The sequence below is a fragment of the Gracilinanus agilis genome, chromosome 3 (assembly GCF_016433145.1).
Source record: "Gracilinanus agilis isolate LMUSP501 chromosome 3, AgileGrace, whole genome shotgun sequence".
NCBI lineage: Eukaryota > Metazoa > Chordata > Mammalia > Didelphimorphia > Didelphidae > Gracilinanus > Gracilinanus agilis.
Window position 1 is genome coordinate 82,081,418 of NC_058132.1, and position 24,470 is coordinate 82,105,887.

General features: G+C 44.1%; 1 protein-coding gene across 3 annotated transcripts; it reads right to left on the reverse strand.

Annotated features, from left to right (window-relative positions):
* Positions 1–841: 841 nt before the first annotated feature.
* On the reverse strand, positions 842–23,168 carry LOC123243276 (protein argonaute-1). Of its 3 annotated transcripts, none has more exons than XM_044671508.1 (18): positions 23,071–23,168; positions 21,890–22,010; positions 21,153–21,334; positions 20,529–20,665; positions 19,454–19,588; positions 18,952–19,039; positions 18,141–18,288; positions 14,718–14,837; positions 14,179–14,301; positions 13,775–13,908; positions 11,939–12,123; positions 8,956–9,115; positions 8,757–8,847; positions 7,316–7,510; positions 2,698–2,832; positions 2,167–2,268; positions 1,571–1,770; positions 842–1,019 (listed from the first exon to the last, which is right to left on the reverse strand). In XM_044671508.1, exons 2-18 carry the CDS (start codon positions 21,992–21,994, stop codon positions 911–913), a joined length of 2,349 nt encoding a protein of 782 aa, XP_044527443.1. In that variant the 5' UTR covers positions 21,995–22,010; positions 23,071–23,168; the 3' UTR covers positions 842–910. The 3 variants fall into 3 exon arrangements, with proteins under 3 accessions (XP_044527443.1, XP_044527444.1, XP_044527445.1); XM_044671509.1 differs by having other exon boundaries at positions 14,179–14,295; positions 14,712–14,837; XM_044671510.1 differs by lacking the exon at positions 2,167–2,268.
* Between the last annotated feature and the right edge of the window lie 1,302 nt (positions 23,169–24,470).

A 24,470-nucleotide genomic window follows, 5' to 3' on the forward strand; every position in this document is an offset into this window, starting at 1 on the left:
CACCTACAGGAGGCCCATGAGGCTTGGGGTGTTTCTTCCCTGCTTCCCATATCCCCCTTCTCCCCCTCCCACACACAAAAAAAAGGTACAAAAAGGTTGCAGTTCTGCAGCATTACAGTGAAGGCACTGGTCACCCACCAGTGGGGCAGAAGGAAGACAGGGCTGTGTCAATTCGGACTAAGTGCCATAGTGCCTTACATCTGATGGGGGCAGGGGTGGGGAGGAAGGTGCCACAGGGGAAAGGTGTGCCGCAGAGGGGAGGGGTGACAACTGGGGGGAGGAGCAACCAAAACTACTGGTGGTAGAATTTCCCTACAAACTGGATTTCAAACCCATTAAAACCTCTACTATCCTAAAATATCGGTTTGGGATTTTTTTTTTCTTCTTAAATGAATCTATACCTTTTTGATTAAGGCTCCTAAAAATCCTTCCCTCCTCCTCCTCCCACCCTCTTTTCCAAGCCAACACTTTTCCCTCTAAAAGAAGTGAACCCAAACCTACCAGCTTCTGTCCCTCGAGCCGCAGCTGTAGAGCCGACCTTATGGAGCCCTCCCAGTCACAAGTCTTTAGTATTGCATTTTAAAATGGGCACCTGTGAGCGACGATGCTGCCTCTCTCTTGGTCCACTGGGGTCGGGTCAGATGTGGCAGAGCAAGGGAAGAGTCAGGGGCCTCTGGCTGGTGGTCCCTCTTTACCAGCCCTGTCCCCCATCCCCCCACCCCCTAGTGATGCAGCTTCTGCTCTGCAGTGGGGAAATAAGGTCTCCATCCCCTCATCCCCCCTTCCCCAGCCTGCCCCCATTCCCCTCCCACTCCCCCAGATTCCTCCTCCTTGGGATTCCTTCCATCTGTATGGCTCCTTGGGCTCTGAAAGCTTTCTTCTTTCCAGTGAGGTAACAGCGTTCTGCCTTTCAAGCAAAGTACATGGTGCGCAAAGTGTCCTGGTGAACTTGCACAGCCTTGGCCAGGGCCTGGGGATCCCGCCCATTGCTCTGTCCCGATATGTGGCTCCCCTCACCACTAGAAAAAAGAGAGATAGATAATAAGCTCCCCCCACAAAAGTTATTGAGATGCTTATAGCATCATTCTCCTATGCTGACCTCATGGTATCCCTTCTTCCTCATTTCTAGAGCTACAGAGGAGTTCTGGGGACCTGAGTTTTACAGGGTTCAGATATGGGAGAGATGGCTTTCCCTCCTTCTCTTCTCCTCCCCTCCTAGTCCTCTCCCCAGGAGTGACTGATAGCAGGGAGTCTCATGAAGTGAATAGAATACTGCTAGCCTGTAACAACAGAAAACCTATGCTTTAGGCCCAAAGTTATTTTCTGTCTGACTTTAGGCAAGTCACTCTTCCTTCCTGGGCCCAAGTTTACTGCTCATTAAAAAGATTTACAGGGCTAGGCTGGATGGTCCCTTCCAAGTCTGGCTAGTGTATAAACTTAAGAAGTCCTTTCCTCTTGCTGAGATTCTCTCATTCTTCCTGCCACCCATTCCTCAAAGAATACTCTGCCAAGTTCCCAAAACCACCCTTCCATCACTGAGCCAGCCCCTCTCTCCAATCATAGACTTCACCTGTCATGCTCTTTGTCCACCAGGTGATAGCGTGCCCGAAAAGCCACGAGGCGAGCATAGTAGGCAGGTGCTGGGATGGAGACGGAGCGTGTACAGCGCACATAAGTGTGACATAGCTGGTAGGTCAGGATCTGCAGCTCATCTGCTGTGAAACGGTTGTCATCCCAGAGGACATAGTAATGGGATGGTCGACTCGTGCCCTATAGAGAGATGCAGGAGTGAGATGAGCTGTGCGCCACATGGCCCCTGGGAGGGGGCACAGGGAAGCAGAGAAGGGCAATAAAAAAAAAGTAATACTCAGCATATCTCCCTACTTCAGGGCTAGCAGACACAGAAGTCATAAATAAACCTGCCCAGAGATTAAAATCCATCACTTCTAAGAAACCTTCATACGTTAACCCCATTGTATTCAAGTCTCATATTAAGTTTGTAATTAATGGCAGAGGTTTAAAATTGAGTTGTCTTGTCCACAAACCTAAATAGGATAGTCACACAAATGAGTGCTAATTAATGAACTTAGTAAGGTTTTAATCAATTCTTAGCCCACCCACTACTACCCCCAAGAGACTGAAGTCCCCAGGAATCAGTCTCACTACCTGGATACCCGCGTGGCTACATAGGTAGAAGTCAAATTCAAATGGATGAGTGATGTTGGTGTCCACAGTGGTGCCTGCTGGGATATTTCCACTCTTCCCAATCTGTATGGAAGAAAAACACAAGTAAGATGTTGGAAGATGAGCTTGCTCCTTACGCCATCTCAAGAGGATCCTATATGGCTCTTATGGAAGCCAAGGCAATTCTCCGGAGAGCTCTTGGACCTATGTAGATTAGGGTCAAGCCTGGGAAGCTGATACAAAGATCCCTGAGGGGCAAAGGCTGAAAAACAGGGAGAATAGTGTCGGAGGAAGCTTTGAAGGCTAAGAGAATGTCTGATTTTGATCTCTTCCAAGACGGAATTCTCACCAGATTTCACTCCCATATTATTCCTAGAGGAAACTCTTCTACATGTCCTCAAACACTTCTTCATATGGGAAAAAGCAAACTTTTCATCAGGTAGGCAAGCAGATAACTTTGTGTCACACCAAGGAAGGATAGAAAAAAGGGGTCAAGGGCTATGTGCATCTTACTCTTTCATTCTTGTCTGCACAGAAAAGGCGTGTGTGGTGGCGCTTCTGGACTACAATATAAGTGATCCCAGGTTGATAGTCCTTCTCCAGCTTGATGCAGGCATCTCGGATGGCCAGTAGCTCATAGTGGAGGATCTGGAGCAACAGGATTAAAGAATGTTTTGACTGCTGTTAACCTTGGGGTGGCTCATATGTTGAGCTCAATTCTTTTTATTGTGAAAAAATGAGAAGATATCTCTTTAGGTAGCATAATGGACAAAGTGCTAGACTTGGGAGTCAAGCTGACTTCTAATCCTATCTTAGACACTTACTGTGTATTAGTTAACAAACATGGCATGTTAGTTAACCTCCTTTCTCTCAGCTTCAGTTTTCTCCTCTGTAAAATGGAGATAAATAATAACATCTCCCTCCTGGGTGCTTTTGTAAGGATCAAATGAGGAACTCTTTGTATAGGACAAACCTTGGAGTGCTATAGAAATACTAGTGATGGGTGCAGTTGGGTGGCTCAGTGGATTGAGAGTCTGGCCCAGAGATGGGAGGGCCTAGGTTCAAATCTGGCCTCAGACATTGCCTATCTGTGTGACCCTGAGCAAGTCATTTAACCTCTATTGCCTAGCCCGTACTACTCTTCTGCTTTGGAACCAATACCCAGTATTGGTTCTAAGATGGAAGAGTTTAAAAGCATTTAAAAGTGTTTGAAATTGTTTATAAGTGTTTAAAAAAAATACTAGTGTTTCTTATTAGCTATATATGTAACAATACGAGTGGACAACCTGAATGTTGTCATTTAACATTTAATAAATACCAACCTCTACACAAGGGTCCAAAGCTCTTGTGCAAGAAAAATACAATGTTTAGCTAAGCCACAGTCCCTGGTGTTATGGAATTCAAATGACAAAATGACATTTGTACACAAATTGTTCTGTGTGGTTCAAGTGGAAAGAAGTTTGTTACAGGCCAAGGGTCAGTGAAGGCTTCCTCGAAGGGGCACCCAACAAATCAAACAGTTAGCATTAGAGAGGGAAGGCATGAGGGCGTTCCAAGCATAAAGAACAGGGTGTCAACAAAGACAAAGAAAGAAAGCACAGGACATGTTTGGGAGATGAAGAAGGGACCAACTTGGCTGTACTCAGGGGTATTCATTCAATAAAGCTGGAGAGGGAAAGTTAGTTTCAGGTTGTGGAAGATCTTGAATGTCAAGCAAAACAAAAGCTAAACTTGACAGAAGCTAATGCTTTTTGGTGACATGACCATATCTATGCAGAAAAGATTATTCCAGCAGTAGGGCAAAAAATGGATTGGAGAGAGGGATGCAGAAAAATGTTAGGAGGCCATTGCAGTAAAGTCAAATAGGTGATAATCACCAAGTAAAGGTCTGTAACAAACAAAAGAGTGAAGTCAAAGGAGAAAAGAGGTTTATAAGGGAAAATAATCAACTCAATTGTGGATATATTCAGTTTGAGATATCAGTGGTAAGCCAAATGGAGATGTCCTTGTTGGAGCACAGGAGAGGTATGACTCAAGAGATATGGATCTCAGGGTCGTCTCTACAGAGATGGTAACTGAAGCATTGAAATTAATGAAATTTCAACTAAAAATGTAGAGAGAAAAAAGGGTCAACACATCCTTGAGAAATAGTTACATTAAGGAATTGGGGAAGGACGAAAAGCCAATAATGGAGAATTAAAAGGGAAAGTTAAAGGGAAAATAAGCCAGGCATGTGTGTGGTGTCTCAGAAACCAAGAAGGAAAAAAGAAGGCATCTGGGGAAAGAACTGGCCAACAACGTTAAAAGCTACAAAGAGGTCAAAACAAAATAAGACTAAAAATAGGCCATTAGGTTTGTCAATTAGGAGTTTGGTGATCTATGAAAGTAGATTCAACAGAGCAATGGTGGTAGAAGCCAGTTTAGGAGAAGCTGAGAAGATGTGTGAATGAGTAAGCAAACACTTTAGGTTGGCACTTTTTAAATAAGGTTGATGCTGAGGGGAAAGAGAGATGTAGAATAGTAGGAGGATATAACAGAGGGACCAAAGGAAGGATTTTTGAGGGCTGAGAAGACCTGCTCAAGTTTTTTGGCACATAGGAAAATGCCAGATTAAGAGGAAGAAACTGAAGGTGTGAGAGAAAAAAAGGATGACTACTAGTGCAGATTCCTGGAGGGAATCAGATAAAGGATCCATTAGAAAGAATAGCATTAGTAAGAACAAGGAGTCTCTACTTCTATAAACACAGGAAAGAGAAAGAGTGAAGGAAAAAGGAGACAGGAAAACTGAGGGAACTCATTCTAAATTTTCTCAACTATACAAGAGGTGAAGTAATCTACTGCAAGTTGAAAGGGCTCAAGGGTGAAGAAAAAGTGTGCAAAAGACAAAATGGGGAATAAGAAAAGAAAATTTGTTGAATGGCTATTAAAGCTCATGTAAGGTTGTATGTCAAATTCATAATGAGTACAATTAGCTTGATTTTGTAATTTTCAGAAGTTTACTATTATGCTATGAGATAGACTAAGAAAGAGCCTGAAATTAGAAGAGTGGATAAATGAGGTCAGTCCAGGTAGACAACCTGGTAGGAGCAGGGAGACTGTTAAAACTTTAAAAAAATTTTTTTTCCCCAAATAAACATAAAAACAATTTTTAATATTCCCTTTAAAATTTTTGAGTTCTAAATTCTTTCCCTTCCTTCCTCTCCTCTTCCCTCATTATATTAAGCTTTGGTAAAGGAAAAATTTTAAAGTTTAAGACAACAGAATCTGGGACTTAACATAAATTCTCGTGCTATACAATTCTTGAAAATGCAAGTGCAACCAGGCAATCATTCTCTTGTATTATATCTAACTGTATATTCTAATTTCCCCTCAGAAAAAGTCTAGAAAAGACATTTATACCCCAGAATGAATAGAGATGGGGAGTGAAGGAACAAATGGGAGAGGAAAGGGTATGAGGAAATTGGTCAATGGCAAAGGAATTCAAAGTAATTAGGGTTCAGATGAGGAAAGTATCTTGTAAAGGAAAATGACCTGGAAAGACTGAGAAACACTGACCAGTGCTGTTGGCCACTCATGATTTTAAAAGAGTGATGCTTAAGATTGCCTTCTAGCTCTGAGAGATAGATGAGAGCCTAGTGATGCAGAATGAGACATACAGGCAATGTGTTGGTTTGTTTTGCTTGATTATACTAGTTACAAAGGAGAGATTCCATTTAGTGGAAGGGAAAAGATTATTAGGAAGAAACAGAGAGGTGAAAATTATTTTTTTAAAGAACACTGACAAAGCATTTTTTAAAATGCAAGAAAATATGGGCAGCTGGGTAGCTCAGTGGATTGAGAGCCAGGCCTAGAGACAGGAGGTCCTAGGTTCAAATCCGGCCTCAGACACTTCCCAGCTGTGTGACCCTGGGCAAGTCACTTGACCCCCATTGCCTACCCTTACCAATCTTCCACCTAGAAGTCAATACACAGAAGTTAAGGGTTTAAAATTAAAATAAATAAATAAAAATAAAAATAAAAATAAAATGCAAGAAAATAATCCAGATGGAGAGACAGAGAGAGCAATTTTGTTACTAACTTCTTGCATTCAATATATGCTTTTTAAAAACAAACTATATATGCCAGAACTTCACAATTTCATATAAAATCATTATTTTTGTTCTACTGAAATGTTTTCTGTTTGGTGATGATTTTTTAAAAATTAAGAAAAAAAGCTAGACTTATCCTTTGCGTTAGAGAAGAACAGAGAGCAATTGGGATAAAATGCAGACAGATTTAGGTTTGCTAAAAGAAAAAAATTCCCAACAACTTGTTTTAGAAGGTAATGGCTATCCCGTCAAAAGAGGTTTTCATCCTGGAGTCTGGATGACCCCTTTTCCAGGATGTTTTAATCTTATTTTTAATTAATGTTTGTTTGATCCAATGCCTGGTCTGGCACATAGCTGGCATTTAATAAAGAATGAAAGGATGTATTCATAATGGGTATGGACTAGATAGTCTCCAAGGGACTCTCCAACTATGAAACTATGTGATTTTATTCATAGGCAATGGGGAACCACTGAAGGCATTTGAATAAGGAAGTGATGAAATCAGCATCGTGTATTAAAACTAGAAATCTGGCAGTATCTCTGACAAAATATTGGAAAGAAAAGGGTCCAGAGTGAGGAACAGGCCAGGGAAAAGGGAGGCACAGATGTTAGATATCTCTACTGATAATATAAGTATCCTTCCCTAATATGGAATGATACACCAAAAGTCATTAAGCTATACACAACCTTTGATGCAGCAATATTACTACTCTACCCTTCTTCAAATCTATCTTCAGAATAAGCTTTACCACTTGGCTTGGCTTTACTTGCCAGTCATATTCCTGCAGGTTGGGATGGAGGAATTTGAAACACTTTGATTTTCTTTTCTATTTATCATAAGTTGGATTTGGATTTGTCTCCATGGTCTTAACCTATGCCTCAGTTTCTTCATCAATGGAGTAGAGATGACCGGAGTTAAGGGTAGAAAAGTTCTTTAAGGACTTTCCTGCAAGTCATTTCTTTCTGTTTTTCCCTTGCTCTGATAGGGACTAACCTGGTCTGGATACCTCAAGGTATCTGCCCCCACCCCAGGGACCCCTCACCTGTGGGAGCTGACCCTCCGGGACACCATCTCGGTAGAAGATAATTCGGGTAGGCTTAAATCGAGTGGATTTGTAGAACTGTATGAGCAGCTCCCGCACCATGTAAGATAGATCCTCAATTATTTCCTGCCTGGGTCGTTGGACACGAACTGTTGCACAGTAACGACTCGGGTGAGCATCCATGCTGCCAACCACCTGACAGAGGATGACCAAGAAGTCAGAGAGAACCCAGCTTAGCCCCATTTTTCTCTTCAACCCTCTGTCCAGACTTAAAAGATCTTGGGAACATATTTTCAAAGTACAGTATATGGGCCAGCTTCATCTCATCTGTAACAATCCACAGACTGTTTATAATATGACTTCTAAAAACGGTCAGGGCTTTCCATGGGCATCAAAAAAATCTGCTACTTCCCCCAATTACCTTGCCAAGATGGAGTTTGATGTGACAAGAAGGAACAAGTAGGAGGGGATCATAAAGAGAGCTACTCTATGTGAAAATGATGCTCTGAAGAAATTACAGGAAGGATACAACATGAAGGGATGCAGAAAGAAGGATGTGCAAAAGGCCCTTGCCATTGTGGGCAAGTGAAGGACTACATAAGGAGAAAGCTGGAGAGAATTACAAATTAAGCCTTGCTCCTTCTCTTCCCTGTATTGAGAATGTTATACTCGGAGCAAGAAAATATTAGCTCTGAGGAGCTCTGAAGACTTTCTTCCCCTCAATGAGGCAGTGGGTTTTCAGGGAATGGACAGTTAGGACCAATCCTTCGTGTTGGAAATAGACAAAAGGCCTCCAGAAGGGAACTGGGAATCTCTCAGAAACCTAGTCCTGAGCTGGGAATTAAGGGACAGAAAGGGCTTATACAGGAGTGTTACTACCCTAATCCAGTGCTTTTCTAGGTAGGAGGGAGGGGGGCAACCCTGGGAAGGAGATTGACAGAGACTAAGACACCTTTAGTGTCATCTCTACCAGGAATGACTTTCTCATCCCTCACTCCCTGAGGAGAGTTGTTCAGCTAGTGTTTAGAACAAATGCACCACCTGCTGGCAGTTTCCAAAGCAGGGGAATTCATTCTCTCTGATCCCCAGCCAACTTTATCTACCCTACCCAGTTCCCTTTCAAGAGGATAGGGAAGGGCACCAAGGAGCATGAACAAAGAGTTTGTATGAGCACATACATGCATGATTTTGTATAGTGTGAAGGGATTTCTCCTCTCCAAGAATGACCTCCCTTAGTAAGGATGGAGTATCATATGGTTAAGAACTGGTAGGATGAGGGAAGTCACCAACAACTGGTACGGGGAAAGGGGATCAAAGAGGTTAAGTAGGATAGGAGATCTCACTGATATTGGAAATGGGCAGTTGCTAGTATATTGTATACATGTGGGAAAGGAGGGAATGTTGCACATGGGAAAGCTAGGATTGAGGAGGAGTCACTCACAGCTGTGATGGAGGGCTTTTTCCCATCCCCTGCTGGAGGATGAGTGACATCTGCTCCCAGGAATATGACAGGCTGCTGAAAGACAGCTGAGCTAAGGAGGAAGAATATAAAAGTCAGGAATACAACTCTTTCATTCCCATTCCCCCGCTTGTGCAAATTCCAAGTTCAGTCCATCTCTCCCATGCCCCCCTGCTCATACCGTTGATGAGGGACTAGGATGTTGTTGATTCCTCCAAGTTTGACATTGATTTTGAGACAGAGATTGGACAGAGTCTGGGGAGACGTCTTCACCACATTCTTCACTTGCACACACTGAGTGGCCATGCCCAGGAGCGTGTCCCCTACACGCTTTACCTCCGCTGAGGGCCAAGGAGAGAGTGAGAGAGAAAAGGGAGGGAAGGAAAAGGGATATAAATTCACATCTCTACCTAGGAAGCCATGATGCCTACATTCTAGTTATTGGCATATCTCTTCTATGATGCAGTGGTGTGGAAGTGAAACCACTTGGTAGACTTTTCTATCTCCCACATTTCAGCCAGTAAAAAGTTAACTTTTCTATAAAATAGGAATATTTGTATTCCTACCTCAAAGGGTTAAAAAGTGTTTTTTTATCAGCTTTAAATCTCTTTTAAAAATATTATCAGAACTATATAACTATATAATAAAAATATAATTAAGATTTTAATAGGTAGAGACTAGGGATGGGGCTACATCTGGGGAGAAGGGAATCCTTCATTATTTTAGGTAGGACAATCCTAGTGATATTTATTGTAGTCAGAGGGTGATGGCCCAGAATGACATCCTAAGTAATTCAGTCTTTACTCATGAGGGGCTGAAGAACAAATAAAAGTTTTCAATCAAAGGAGTGATACAATGGTTTAGGGAAGTGATGGGCAAACTTTTTAAAGAGGGGGCCAAAGGAAAGGAAATGTTCATTTGTCAGTCTGTTTCTAAGGCAACTCTTTCAAAGTTTCATTATACTGTATCCTACTCATTATATTCGTCAGATTAGGAATAATGTCCCACAGCCGGATAGAACATTTCAGGGGGCTGCATCTGGCCTGCTGGCCATAGTTTGCCCATCACTGGTTTAGGGGAGATCACTCTGGTGAGGGGTGGGGTGGGGCAGGGCCATTTGGTGAACAGAGAACCTGAGAGGTGTGAAGCTGATTAGAAAACTATTTAGTAATCCCGAGGTATGACGTTAAGGGCCTGGATTAGAATGGGGACAGAGGGGATGGAAAAGGAAAAGGAGGAATATGAGGGAAATACTTAGATGGAAAAATCAGTAGGATTCAAGCAAATGAAAGGGTTTGTATGGTGAGGGAGAGAAGACAGTAAAAGATGACTGAGGTTTCAAGACAGTGGGACACAGAATGGACAGGAAAAGCCAAGAGTGGTGGTGAGAAGGATGAGATGTTTTAAATCTTGAATTTGCAGAGGGACAAATAGCTGAAAGAAGAAAGGGAAAGGGGAGGAGAGAGCAAAGAGGAAAAAAGAGGAGAAAGGAAGATAAGAGAAGAAAGGAGAGGAGAGAGGAGAAGAGAGAAGGGGAGAGGGAAAAGGAAAATGTAGAAAAGGGTAGAGAAAGAAGGATGGAGAAAGGAGGGGAGGGAGAAGTTGGGAGAGAGAAAGGAGAGGAGGGAAGGTGAAGAGAAAGAAAAGGAAAGGAAAGGAGAGGGGAGGAGAGAAGATGAGAGAGGCAAAGAGAAGGCAAAGAAGAAAGGAGAGGGGAGGAGAAGGGAGAGAAGAGAAGAAGGAGGGGGAGAATAGAGAAGAGAAGGGAAGTTGAAGTTGGAAATTTTATCTCTACTTTATATGCATATGTGACAAATATATGCATATATGTGTTAACAGTTTGAATAGAAGTGGCAATTAATACTATGGCAGTGAATGAGATTGCCAAGAGGAAAGAAGAGTGAGATGACAACACTAGAAATGCCCATGTTTAGGGACTGAAACAAGTGAAGGAGTCAAAGAAGGAATGGTCAGAGAGGTAGGAAAAACAGGAGCACAATGGGAAAAGAGGAGAAGCCAAGAGAGGATGGAGAACATCAAAAGCAGATGCTAATGAGGATGAGGCTTGAGAAGATGGCATTTAGTGAGAAGGAAATTCATTGGTGACCTTGCAAAGAAAGGACTCCACCAGGAGGATTTTTAGCAGCTATGAGAAGAGAATGCAGACTTTGGAGTGAAGACTAAGGAGCAGGTGCAGGGGTGAAGCAAGGGCTTCAAGTGGGGGACTGAGCATAGATGACTCTTAAGGTAGGTCTGATAGTAAAAAGGAGGAGAGCTAGGATGGTCAGGCAAGGGGGTAGTAGGATTGTGGGAAGGGGTTTTCTTTTCAACTTTTTTTCTTAGTACTGGGGAGACCTGAGCTTGGTACCAGGCACTGGGAAGAGAGGTGGGAAATGACCTCTCCTTCCTCAAATTTCTCACAGCAATTGTTTTTTTATTTTGCCACATTGTAGTTGATAATAACAAAGCTATTCATTATACATATCTTATCCCCCATTATTAGACAATAAGTTCCTTGAGAACAGGGACTATGTGTCCTAACTCATCATTGTATACTCAGAGATGAGTCCAGGGTCTCAGTCGGAACAGGTTCTTAAATATTTGTTGATTAATTGATGGACTCAGGGATCAGAGAAGAGAGAGACTCAAGAGCCCCAATGAAGGAGAGGATTGGTAACTGATGCCAATTGAGAGGTAAAGAGGAAGGTAAAGAACCGAGATAGTTTACTCAGCAGACTGGCCATTTGCTGAGAACTGAGAACTGACAGCAACATTGCTAACTTTTTACACGGCTTTGTCTTGTGTCATGGTAATATGCACTCTCCCAAGTAAGTGAAAGGTCAGACTAGAGGTGCTCTTCATGAGGAATTTGGGCAGGCTGCTGCCTGTAACCAGAAAATCAAAAACTAACCCAAGGGAGCAGATCCAGGCAGCTCATCTACCAACCCTGAGGCTCCATAGGTGTCCTGGCTCCCTCCCCACTCTAATTCACTGAAGCAAAAAATTGAGGGCTCTTTCCCCCATGTCCTAACTTTCCTCAGTCTATCGGGGTGGGAGCCCCCTCCAGGGCCTGGATTCTGTCCTTACACGCCTCCCAGCCACTGGGACTGCTCTCTCAAACTCAAAGCCCCTATCTCCATGGCCTTCCCCAGGAGGAGCCGCACCATACACAGGTGTCTTCCCAGGCAGGATAACGATGATGAGCTGCAGCCCCGAGTAGGTGTTCTTGAGATGCCGGAACATGGGCTCCACGCTGTCGGCACCCTGCGCGTATTTGCAGAAACAAGGTTGGCCCTGGATGGGCATCCCTGCATCCTTGGAAATCTTACGGAGCTGGTCTGTGAAGTTCCTGCAGGGCATGGGAAAGAGGGAGGGGGGAGTGGGAGGGAAGCACTAAGAGCCTGGCAGCCTAGAAGAACCACTGAGTGTATCCTCAGGGCTCAGAGCCCCTCTCTTCTGAGGGAAAGTGAGACCTGGCTTCCCTTCATGAGGTGGCCATTGAGCTGAGATTTCAAAGAATCATCTTTCCCCTCAAATTCCCTAACTAGAGCTTCATTCATTTGAGCTAAGGCTTCAAGAAGCAGTGCAACATAAAGGAAAAGATTTGGAAAAGGAAGGCTGGTATTCAAACTCTGGCTCTGCCCCTTGCTCTCATGTGCCCACTGATAATTCTTTACACCTCTGAGCCTCAGTTTCTTCATCTGTAAAAGGAGGGAAATGGAATAGATAATTTCTAAGATCCCTTTCAGTTCTACCTAAACCCATGATCCAAATCTTATGATTACTGTACAAATTCAAATACCTCAGGGAGGGTTCAGACATCTAAGGATTATGCTGAGATGGCTAACAGGCCAGATGACAGAAATGGGTCTTGAAAGTGTGGAAAGGCCAATAAGATGGAACTAAACAGTGATAAACATGAAGCCCTCACACTGGGAGAGAGAGGACATGGGAGAATGGACAACAATACACATGGTCACTGAAAAGCAGTTCATCAGACACAAGTTTTCAGTAGGAGGAGTTTGAGTGACTTTAGGTTCAACATAAGGCAAGAGTATAATATGGCTACTTTAAAAAAAAAAAGAAGAAGAAAAAAACCTAAATAGAGCTTGAGCTGCTTTAATAGATATCTAGTAGAGGCTCTAAAATAAGGAAGCAACAGTTGGGCTGCCTCTCCCAGACAGCCTCATCTGTGTTGTGTTTCGGAAACACTTTAAGGATGAGTGTGTCCATGAAGGAAAGGAGGACAGAATAAGCCAGAAATCATGTCATATGAGGGAATAGTTTGAAAGAATAAAGAATGCTGAGGCTAGAGAAGAGAAGACTTTTGGAAGACAGGATAGCTGCCTTCTAATATCTGAGATGGCTGTTATGCAAAAAGATATTGGAGTTATTCTGAGCCCCAGAGGGCAGAACTAGGATGGGGGGAGGGGAAGGAGGGAAGAGTCACAGGGAAGCTGACTTTGGCTCAATCTAAGGAAGAACTTTTTTCATAAGGGCCCCAGGGGATTGAGGCGGGGCATCCAAGCAGCAGAGGCCCAAGCCCAAACCAGACTGGAATTTAGAGGGTTCTATCAAGAGGCAGACAATCCTGGCGATGTGTCGGTCATTGGTAAACACCAAGTTTTACCCCCTTTTCTTTTCCTAAATAAGCCTTGAAGACAATCTCGTCCTAGGCCTGGGCTAGAACTAATCTGCTTCCAAATCGCTTCCTGTAAAGTCAGGTTGCAAAAATCAAGGAATTCCCTTGAGAGCTAGGGGGATAGGGGTATCTGAGGGAAGCTGCCCCTAAGGACGTGTTTGGCCAGAGAAAGGGACATTAACTAAAGAGTCTTCCCCTTCCCCACCCCGACTTTGGCTCTCTTTCTTGGGGGAAGCTCTGGGGAATATCTAAATAAGACCCAACCCAGAAACCAAAGTCAGTTTCTAGACAAGAGGGGACAAGGCAGAATGCTATAGTTCAGTGGGGCAGAGATCCTAGCCCACCCTGAGCTCCTTACTTCAGCACCTCTTCCCGACACTGCTTTTGGGGTGCAAAGCAGGCAATGGCCCAGACTTTGATCTCAATTCCATTGTAGAACTGCTTTCCTCGCATGTCCCATACACCTTGGTTGGGTGTGGCGATGGCTCGGTTCTGAGAGCACATGGGTAAAAGAAAAGCACTGGTTACTTACTGCCTGGGGTATCCCAACCAAACCCCAGGATGGGAGGACAAAGCCTCAAGGCTGCTATTTCTCCTCTTCCCCAACCCCATTAAGTAAGCCAGATCATTGGAGGGGCCTGTGCTTCCCACCCCCTGCCCTCAAATGTGATCCTGGCTTATTCTGTGGCCCAAGGTCTTTTCTGTTATTAAGTTGGGACCAGATGGACCCTGGTTAGTTCATTGACTCCTGTCCTAGCTCACCCGTCCACCATACTGCAGGATTGGAGCTGGGAGCACTCGGCCGGTCACTTCTGTCATGTCATCTCTCACTTTGATCCCAAACTCCTGGATGTAGGGATCTAGATTGTAACTGGCATTCTTCATCTGTTCGGAAATTGAAAACAAGGAAAATTACATTTGAGGATGTTATTGGCTTGGAGTATGTATGAAGGAAACTAAAACCAGGCAGCAGAGCATCAATGAAACTAAAGATTCTGACCTATTTTCTCCCTTTGAACTAAAGTATTGTGGAGGGTATCTAGACCTGGGGCTTGGGGCTCAGAGTGAATTTGCTGTGGGAAGGGTCAGCCCAGGGGCAGAGGAGACAAAGAGACCTCAAACTGAAGAACTAAGACAAATAAGAATAAGAGTCTCCCATATTATATTTTGTCAGGCTCACATGGGTCCCTTTGAGGGTAAGAAGACACTACAGCCAGGACCTGATCCCATCTCTACCAGCCCTGGGCAGATTTTCTTTGGAGCAGCAGAGTCTAGTAGTCCTCCAGAGAAAGTGCTCTTACCAGGCGGCTGATCTCCTCCTGCCTGTCTGGAGCTGACCTTGCAGTTGCTTTGATCATAGTTGAAGTCTGATTGTCTGTCAGCTTCTTGATACAACGCTGTCCAGCCACAATGTTACAGACCTGGAGAACATGGGCATGTGTGTGTGCGTGCGCTCTCTCTCTCTCTCTCTCTCTCTCTCTCTCATACACACACACACACACACACACACACACACACACACACACACACACGGATCTGGGACCTCTTCCACCTCCATACATCTCCTCATCCTTTTCTGAGAGCCCCTCATAAAAAGCTGGGCCTTGGACTTGACTTCAACCCTTTATTCAACCCCAAGAACAAACAGAAAACCAGCATCATGAGCAATCCAATTTGGCATACAGGTATAGACTTTAAGAAAACCCTAAGTTTATAAAAATCAAAATTTACACAATAAGTGAAGAGATGATTATTTTGTATTACAAAGGATTCCTAGAGGATTCCTCTAAATATAGATATCCCCTGGAACATTATAGAAGTTGGATTTACATTCAGCTCTGGAGACGATGATGACTGACCATAATCCCCAAACTGACCACCCTACCTTAGAGGCTTCAGAATGCACTCATCTCAAAAGGGCAGAAGCAGTTTCTCACTGTCTTTTTAGGTCTGCTTTTAACATTCTTATTCTTCTGTGGGACTTCAAGTAGAGAAGTAGACTTAGAGAATTCAGAATCCTGGTTTCAAGTCCCTGTCCCGTCTGACTCTCCTAAGCTGTGTGATTTTAGGCCAGCCTGTCCTCTTTCACACTCAGTTACTTTATCCACTGAACGGGAATGCCTTTTAAGGTTTGTACAGAGACCAAGGAGTCAATCTGTGAAAGCTCTATAAGTATTAGGAATTCTAATTCCCTTCAGAGTTCCCTATGGGAAGGAATTGGGAAAGTTATTCTTTCTGGAAAAAGGATAGCTCAGTAGGATGTGATTCATCCTCTTCTTGAATATATCTGGTCTAACTGGCATATCCATGACTTATCAAACTTATAGTTATCTGAGTGTGAGAGAGGCAGCTAGGCAGCTCAGTGGATAGAGAGCTAGGCCTGGAAACAGGAGGTCCTGGGTTTAAACATGGCCTTAGACACTTCCTAGATGTGACTGGGCAAGTTGCTTAAACCCAGTTGTTCAGGCCTTACCACTCTTCTGCCTTGGAACCAATACTTAGTATTGTTTCTAAAACAGAAGGCAAGGGTTTTTTAAAATAGCTAATGAACTCTATGTGTCATTTTTTGGTCTCTTTGTTGCCTCTAATACCAACCACAGGGCCCTGCATAGAATAGGCATGTAATAAATACTTGCTGAGTTGAGCAAGGGTTTCTGATGATGTCCTTCCACCACAGGTTCCTTTCCTACTACACTGGGCTCAATAAGTCTTTATTGCCTGAGCTCAAACACTGATGGAAGGATGAAGGTGGAAAATGGGAAATAACATGGCCCCAGTGCTTGCTAAGAGGAAGAGGGGAAGAAAGTGATGGAAATTCATCAATCAGAGATTAATCATTTGCTATGAAATAACTCACAGTAATTAATCCACATCTAGCTAATCAGGAAGGCAGGGAATATTTGAGATTCTCTGTCCACTGAGACAGCACTGCTGACAACAGGTAAATTCTGCCAAAGAATGGGCACCCAGCTGCTGGCTCAAATAGGGAGGAATCATGAAGAAAATTAATAAATCCTATTTCTGTTTATATTCTAAAAGGCCAAGCGTTCCTGAATAACGACAAATTACAATAGGTTTATGGTAGACAAAGTACATTCATATTGATGATCTCATTTGATCCCCAGGATCACCCCATAAGAGAGAGAACAGAGGAAACCACAGCTTAAAGACCCACAAAGTGTTGTGCTCACACCAAGCCTGGGAGACCCATAATTCACGTACTGTTATCTTCCTTCTATAGGGGGAGGAAAGTAAGGTTTAGAGACACTGTCATTGTCCAAGGACACCCAAAAAGTGAGTGTCAGTATAAGGAACCTAGTGTCAGTACTTGAACCTAGGCCTTGGGACTCTAGTAATTCTACAATACAATACTGCTTGTGAGGTGTTAGTTTTATTTAGCTTCCTGGTACAGATATCTAAAAAGTTTCACTTATAATGGGCAGACACAAGCAGTCAAAGTCAAAAAGTTAAAGTCTTAAAAGAGAAGGCAGAAGCTTTCAAAGGATATTCTTTGGAAGTAACAGTATAAACAGAAACAGAATTTACTTGGTAATCTTTATTCCCTAGGGGCAACAATTAACTTTCTATATTCCCTAAAATTCTATTTTCCCAGAATTTCTAGGAGCCCATGTCACTGTGTTCCCTAATTACTTCTATCCCAGTTTCACCCATTTTTCAGTGAATATAGCCCCTGAGCACTTCCTATTCTTCTGGGTTCCTTTCCTATTATTTCTGGATCTCACTCCCTGCTGTTTCTGTCTTCTCAGAGGATCACTAGATTTCCACCTTGAAGTGCTCTCAGAGTCCATTGTTCCCCTCCCTTTGGCAAAGGACTGCATTGTCCTTTTACAGATCTCACAGTTTCTTCCAGAATGGCAAGAAAAAGGCCTGAGACACCCAAGGGAGCTTCTCCAGACTCTTGCTGAAAGATCCAGTAAAGAAAAGCACATGGGACTTTTTGATCCAGGGGTTAGAACAAAGACATGGTCACTCATTTCTCTTTGTAGAACTTTAAGAAGGAGGATAAAGCAGGGGGTGGCACTGAGAAAGACAGTTCACTTTCTCTGCACTTGTCTTTAGCAATATTTTGTAACATATAGTATTGTTTAAGTATTGAGTATTAGCTGTAAAGGACAAATGTTTTTATTTTGTAACTGATTTTTAGAGGTTTGCCATTTAGAGCAAGATATGATTATAACTTGTGGCCTAAACATTTTCCCAAAAGGATTACGTCTTATCTTTCAGTAAAAGCCATTGGGAAAACTGAATTTGGTTTATATGTTAACATTTTGGGAGCGCATCTCTTCTAAGAGTAAGGTACACCTGTATGGCCAAATGGTTTTAGGTCCTTTGGGGTTTCCAGCCATAGAAAGCAGGGATGAAAGGGTGAAAAGGACAGGTGTAGGTCTCTGACAACTCTGCCCTGAGAAAACCGTCCATTAAGTCCTCTATTAAGAACTAAATTACCCAACTTGTTCCACTGATATAGGGTGGGAAGGAAAAATACAGCAGCTTTGTGGTTTGGGGGCAGGTAGATATTTCAGAAGAAATAAATTCCATTCACCTTGATCCACCCTAACATCTCTGGAGAAGCCACTGATACCCCTCAGTTTCCCAATCTGAAAATGGGAGACCTGAGAAAAAGAAGGCGAGAGGATGGCAAGGGAATTGGGGATGGCTGGGAAAGTATGGAAGAGGGGACCAATGGAAGGGAGGAACCTCACCTCCAAAGGCAGGTAGGTATGTTTTTGTTCCTGGCCGACCTGCAGGCATGGCAGGTGGGGGTACTTAAGTTGTAGGTTGTACTTCTGCTTGAAATACTGGGCCACAGTGCACTCTACAGTCTGCCCACTCTCCAACTGCAAGGGAAATCTATGGGGGAGGAAGCAAGTTAGTAAGTTTCCCCCCCTGAATCATGTTCTTATCCCTCTATCTCTAGAAATACTAGATTTTCCCACTTCCTCTGACTACTGCTACCTACTCAAATGGAAAGGGAAGGGGCTGAAGGTAGAGATAGAGGAGAAAAGAGCCAGGCAGTATTGAAGCCTTATGAGAAGACACATAAGCCAGGCATAGGACTGATCTTCCAAGATATAGGGACAGGAATTCAACACACCTAAGTTCCTCTAAAAGAGCTAGGCTAATGATGTTGAGTCTAAATTCCTTGCCCCTAAAGTTCCAACCCCTCCATACCAACCCCCCCCACGTTCCCCTAGGTGATCAGGAAACTTTCAGAGTCTATTGCCTCAGTTTTAGGACAAACTCCATCAAGTCAGGAAGCAGAAAGATATCTGTGATGAGGGAAGGAGGGCTGTTTCTGTCCATGTGTGCATGGCAGGTGGAAAGGCCATGGGAATACAAGCTTACACAACCATTCCAGGACAGACAGATGGGCCAAATCCCAGGGCCCATATCTATGAGAAGGACTATCAGGTTTCTCGGCCCTCTACCACATCCCTCATGCCCCCATCCTAGCAGCTGGATAATCACTCGGCATCCGCTCCTGGATATGAGCCAGCAGCCCTGCCCACTTACGTCTGGTGGCTGGCAGGCCGACGGGTGACGTTACACACTCGGTATTTCCTCTTCATCTGCCCACAGTGGGTCACCTCTACCTTCAGGCCTGAGATGGAGAGAAGGAAGATAGAAAAAAAGGAGAATTTTTTTTTAATTTTTAAAAAAAACCCTTACCTTCTGTCTTGGAGTCAATACTATATATAGGCTCCAAAGCAGAAGAATGGTAAGGGTAGGCAATGGAGGTCAAGTGACTTGCCCAGAGTCACACAGTTGGGAAGTGTCTGAGGCCAGATTTGAACCTAGGACTTCCCATCTCTAGGCCTGGCTCTCAATCCACTGAGCTACCCAGCTGCCCCTAAAAGGAGAAATTTTAAGGGAAGATTCCCACCAAAAGTAGGCTCAGTCACCACCATTCGCTAAATCTACCCAACATAACAAAGGCCAATTTTTACATCCAGACACATTGTTCTCCCTTTGGTTGAACCCTTGTGTCCCCAACCTCATCATCAGCAACACTCACCTTTGATCTCCTTGGTGAATCGAACTCTCTGGGAGTCAGTGAGTGGTTTGGGCTGCTCATCAATGTTCCTTATGTCAAGGACTTCACACATGAACTCAATTACTGGCTGTGCTTTGTAGAAAGCCGTGGCCGAAACTGCAGGGATAGGACAGGAGACAGTTCAGAGGAAAATGGAGGTCTGTCTGGAGGGGGATGCAACTATTCCAAGGGGAGAGGCTCATATATCTTAGAATTCCAGCATTTAATGCTTAAATTCAGCACTCTTCTGATTCAGTAGTTCCTATACTGGAATCTAAAGTTAATCTAATAGGTCCCAGAAGCGATACACCATGACACCAACCATTATCATTTTGATCTTTACTTTACTCCAACAAAATATGCATCATTATTTAGTATAATCAATAGGCAAACATACCTTCTACAGATTGAATAAATATTATGTCTTGCACCTCTGTGTACTATTGCTTTTCAAATATGCAGATGCTGCTGTGATTAACTATATACAAACTCATCAAAAGCACTACTGAATTAAAGGTAGTTTGTCATCCTGAATTTTCTTCCTCAGTAGATGGGGGAGGAGGTCTGTGCTGAAATTACAGAGGTATACTTTTTTTTTTTACTGAATTGAAGAATTTCATTTAATTAATTAATTTGGAATATTTTTCCATGGCTACATGATTCATGTTCTTTCCCTCCCCTCCTCTCACCCCCCTCCCATAGCCAACAAGCAATTCTATTGGGTTTTACATGTGTTACTGATCAAGACTTATTTCCATATTATTAATATTTGCACTAGGGTGATCGCTTAGAGTCTATAATCCCCAATCATGTCCCCATAGACCCATGTGATCAAGCAGTTATTTTTCTTCTGTGTTTCTACTTCCACAGTTTGGAAAAGGTTTGGAACCAGGGATTTAGTTTAATTCCCTGACTTCAGAAATAAAGTAGACTTCTGGCTCCTCCAGAACAAAGTATGGAACAAGGTGGAAAGGTGGAAAGATGCCACGACTGACCATAGATCTGGGCAGGACCAAGAACTGGGTAGATTCCCCTCATCCCCACCTCTGTTACTCACCATCAATATTCAACATCATTTTCCACATAGCTGGCCGAACAGACTGGTGGAAGCCGAACCAGACCTCACGCCCACCCCCCAGAGGGTGGTAGTAGCCCTCAGGGGGAGAAAAGAAGGAACGGCCAACAGGGGTGTACCTAGGAAGGATGAGTAGAGACCTGGTCCCTCAAGCATACCACCCTCAACTCCGCATTCCCACTCAGTAAGAAAAAGTCATATTCCAAGAGACTAGACTCCCAGGTTCTAATCCAAATTCCACTTCCTGCCTTGCTCTGGGAAGAAAGTATCTTTCCCTGGCTAGGTTTCCCTTTCTTTTTCCAGGAAGGATGGCTGAAGAAAGTATCAGTGAGATAAAACAGGGGGAAGGACTTAGAACCCTATAGAAGAGAGAGATGATGGAGATATAATGCCTCCTATGTCTGGAGAATAAGAATGAAACCCTGGAAGTTCGACAGAGGACTAATAAAGGTCTCCTTCTTATTCAAGGTCCTTACTACTTGTTGCCACATCTAAAATACCCTTACCACCCAACCTAGACATCTTCTGAATCCTAATATGACTTTCTTCACAAACTGAGCAGTGGTCATCTGCTCAGGGTCCCAGGGGGTCCCTTCACTTAAATACCTCATAGATGCCAGGTGCCTCATGGCCACATCCAGTGCCTGCACAGACTCTAAGGGGACAGGGATCTGGCCACTGACCAGGGCCTCGTGAAGCATACGCCAACTGACAATGGCCATCCATTTGATAGAAACCTTGAAGATCCGATCCTTCCCTTCACCAGGGATTGTCACCTCGAAATCCACCTTTGGGAGGAAATAAGGCAGAGGAAAGGAATACAGCTAGCTAGCACTTATATTCCTGCCCAACATACCCCTCCTAGGCATAACATATATGAGAATAGTGGTCATGTTTTACCTAAACTTTCTATCTCCTCAGAATCCAAGACAGGATTATGCACACAGTTGGAACATGACAACTATGCCCTCTGGCTCTCAGATACCCAATTCATCTTGAAAAACAACTCCTTCAACTTGTAGGTATCTATAAACAGGCCGTCCTATTCAACACTGTCTTTAGACCCAGCTTGGCCAATCATTGGAAACTGGGGTAGGAATAGGAAGTTGCCGAACCCTCTCCAACAGGAAGTTCTTTAGATCTAATCTTAGTCCAGTCCACCAGGAACCAAGAGCCCTCTTGTTTCAGGCAATGTCTTTAGGCTGAATCAAGTCAGAAAGAGGACAAAAGCTTTATGCTTAGACCTAAGGCCATGCCATGGTCTGGGCATCCTCCCTCCCTCCCTCCCATCATGCTCTGGAAACATCAGTCTCATCAGTCTCATACAATCCTTGGGCCCTCACCCTTTCATTGCCAATAGGCAAGGCAGTAACTGTGTAGATGTTCTTCTTCCCATCATAGACAGGTTTCCGGTCGCCAAAAATCTGTGGTTTGAAATGCTGGACCATATACTCCACCACCTCTCTGTAGGGGAGGAAAAGAAAGAGGCTCATAGAGTTCTTAGTTCCAAAAGGTCTAAAGAAATCACCTACCTCTGCCTCTCACTCTTTAGTACTTAAAGGGAAAATTCACCCCAGGGTCACAAATGCACTTAACAATAATATTCCTTGATGACAGTGCTTCACAGTTTACAAAGCACATTTCCCCCTTAACATTCTTATGAGAAACAATTACGATCCAGTGATTTTTATCCCCATTCTATAGATGAAAAAACTGAGGTTCAGGGGTTAAGTGACATTCTCAGGATCACACAGCTGGCATCAGAGCTGGCTCTTAAATTCAGGTCTTCTTATTCCAAGAACCATGGATTCTCTGTCTCTTTAGACCATGTAGCCACTCCCAACTTTTTCCCTCACTCTCAATTCTGAGGGGTTCCTTCAACTGAAAAAGTATGTGGGTTATGAATATACCCATTAGTGTTGAAGATCCCACCCCACAACTCCTTCTAGAGATCAGAGTTTAGTCTAGCTAGAAGTAGGAACACCATTTGTAATCTCGATAGGGTCATAAATTAAAGAAGACAACATCCATTCTCTTCATCCCTTGGGGCTGCTCTTTATTGTCTATGCTTTCTCATCTCATTCCTTAGATTATTCCCATTGGTCGGGGCAAGAGAGAAGAGATAGGGACAAAAGGCACAATCTACCACAATGTGATAGGGAGATGGAGAAGAAATATAGACCTCAAGGTCTCTCCTTAGGAAGAGGAGGGACAAGGAGTTCCAAGAGAGAAGGCAGAGGGGGTGCTGAATAAAAAAAAGAGAACAGGGGGTTCCAAGTTAGAGAAGAAAGTAACAGGGAGTTCTGAGTAGGAGAGGAGAGAGACAAAGACTTCCAAGTTGAAGAGGGGAGGGACAAGGGTTTCTGAATCAGGGAGGGGAGCAACAGAGTTCTGAGTTGGAGAAAGGAAGATCATAGAGCTCTGAGTCAGGGAGGAGAGACTGGAGGGGGAGGTTCCAAGTGAAAAAAGGGAGATCTTATAAGCTAAGGGTTGGGGCTTGGAGGGGCTGCAATACTTGCCTTACCTGTTGACTCTGCGGGGACACTTGTCCGGTTTGATGTCCACCTCATAGTGGTAGACGTCGATCTTGGGGATGTCTACCTCGAAATAGTTGGCCAAAAGTTTGATGGGCTTGCCTACGGTGCCTATCCCAGGCCGTCTCGGGGCCTGAAACACCTGCTGCAGGGGGGGCAGGTAGGTGCCTGCAGCTATAGAGGAACAAAGCAAAGGAGCTCAGGCAGAGAAGCCACCATCATTTTGTCAACTCAATTCAGTTCAGTTCATCAAACATTAAGGGCCAGATCAGGGAGAAATCCCTGAGCTGGGGGATCAGGATATGTTAAGAAAGGCTTCCTAAAAGTTTATATTCAAATTGGGCCTTGAAGAAAGGGGCTCTCCTCAAGCAACCGATTATCCTGGGGGAAACCTGGCCCAGTTTGTACAGAGGAGGTGACTTATTACTATGGCCTGGCCTCCTCTAACTAAGCCTCCACCAGTGGGAGGCCCAGGCTTCTCCAGATAGATCAGTTTTTCTTCAATTGTCCATCTGAAGGGTTTTACATTTTTGACCAGTGAGGAAAGAGCTTTAATACAGCATGTTAATGTAAATCCAAACACTTTACCTCCTACTGTATCCACAGACCCAGTCTACCTCTCAACCTGACCTTGAGGCCTCAGAGGATTAGCATTCTGTACCAAAAGTATCCCACAGGAAAGCTGGCCAGAGGAGCCCCTGGGACCCAGGGGAATCTGGGAGGTGGGAGGGAAAGATATTCTTTGTAAGATGCTTTAACCCACCTCCCAGCTAGATGTCTAATTTTTCCTACTTCAATCAGGGCCTAAAGTCTGCCTTCTGCCTCCCCTTCCCAGAAGCTCTCCATAGCAAAAGCTCCAAGTCTTCTCCTCTTTCCTTCCCCTCCCTCTCTCCAGAATCGATTCCTGCAGACAGACAGAAGGGGCCCTGGGGGCGGGGCCAGGTTTGGCCTCCCTGATCCCCCTGGGTTTCTAAGGTTGGCTGTTTGGTCTGCCTTTCTTTTTCCCTTCCACAGAATAGCCACCCCCCCCATCCCCATTCTCCAGCAGGGGGGAAGAGGGTCACTGTCAGGCTCTGAGCCTGCTTTGTCTTTCTTCTGTTATTGTTTAATCTCACTGGGGTCTCAAGGCTTGGGGGAGGGTGGGGTAATAAAACCAGCCCAGATCAGACACAGGGAGACAGACAAGACACCTCCCCCCAGGCTCAGCTTTCACTGTCTGGACAACAGGCCCCTCCCCCAAGCCCCAACACCAAAAACCCACTGTCCTATCCTTTCTTAGGGAGAGGGGGGTAGGTCAGGGAGAGTTCAGAGGAAAGGAGGGATGGGGGGGCCCTACAGCTCCCACATTCTCACTGTCCCCAGTCTCAGAATCGTGGGTGTCTGATACCCA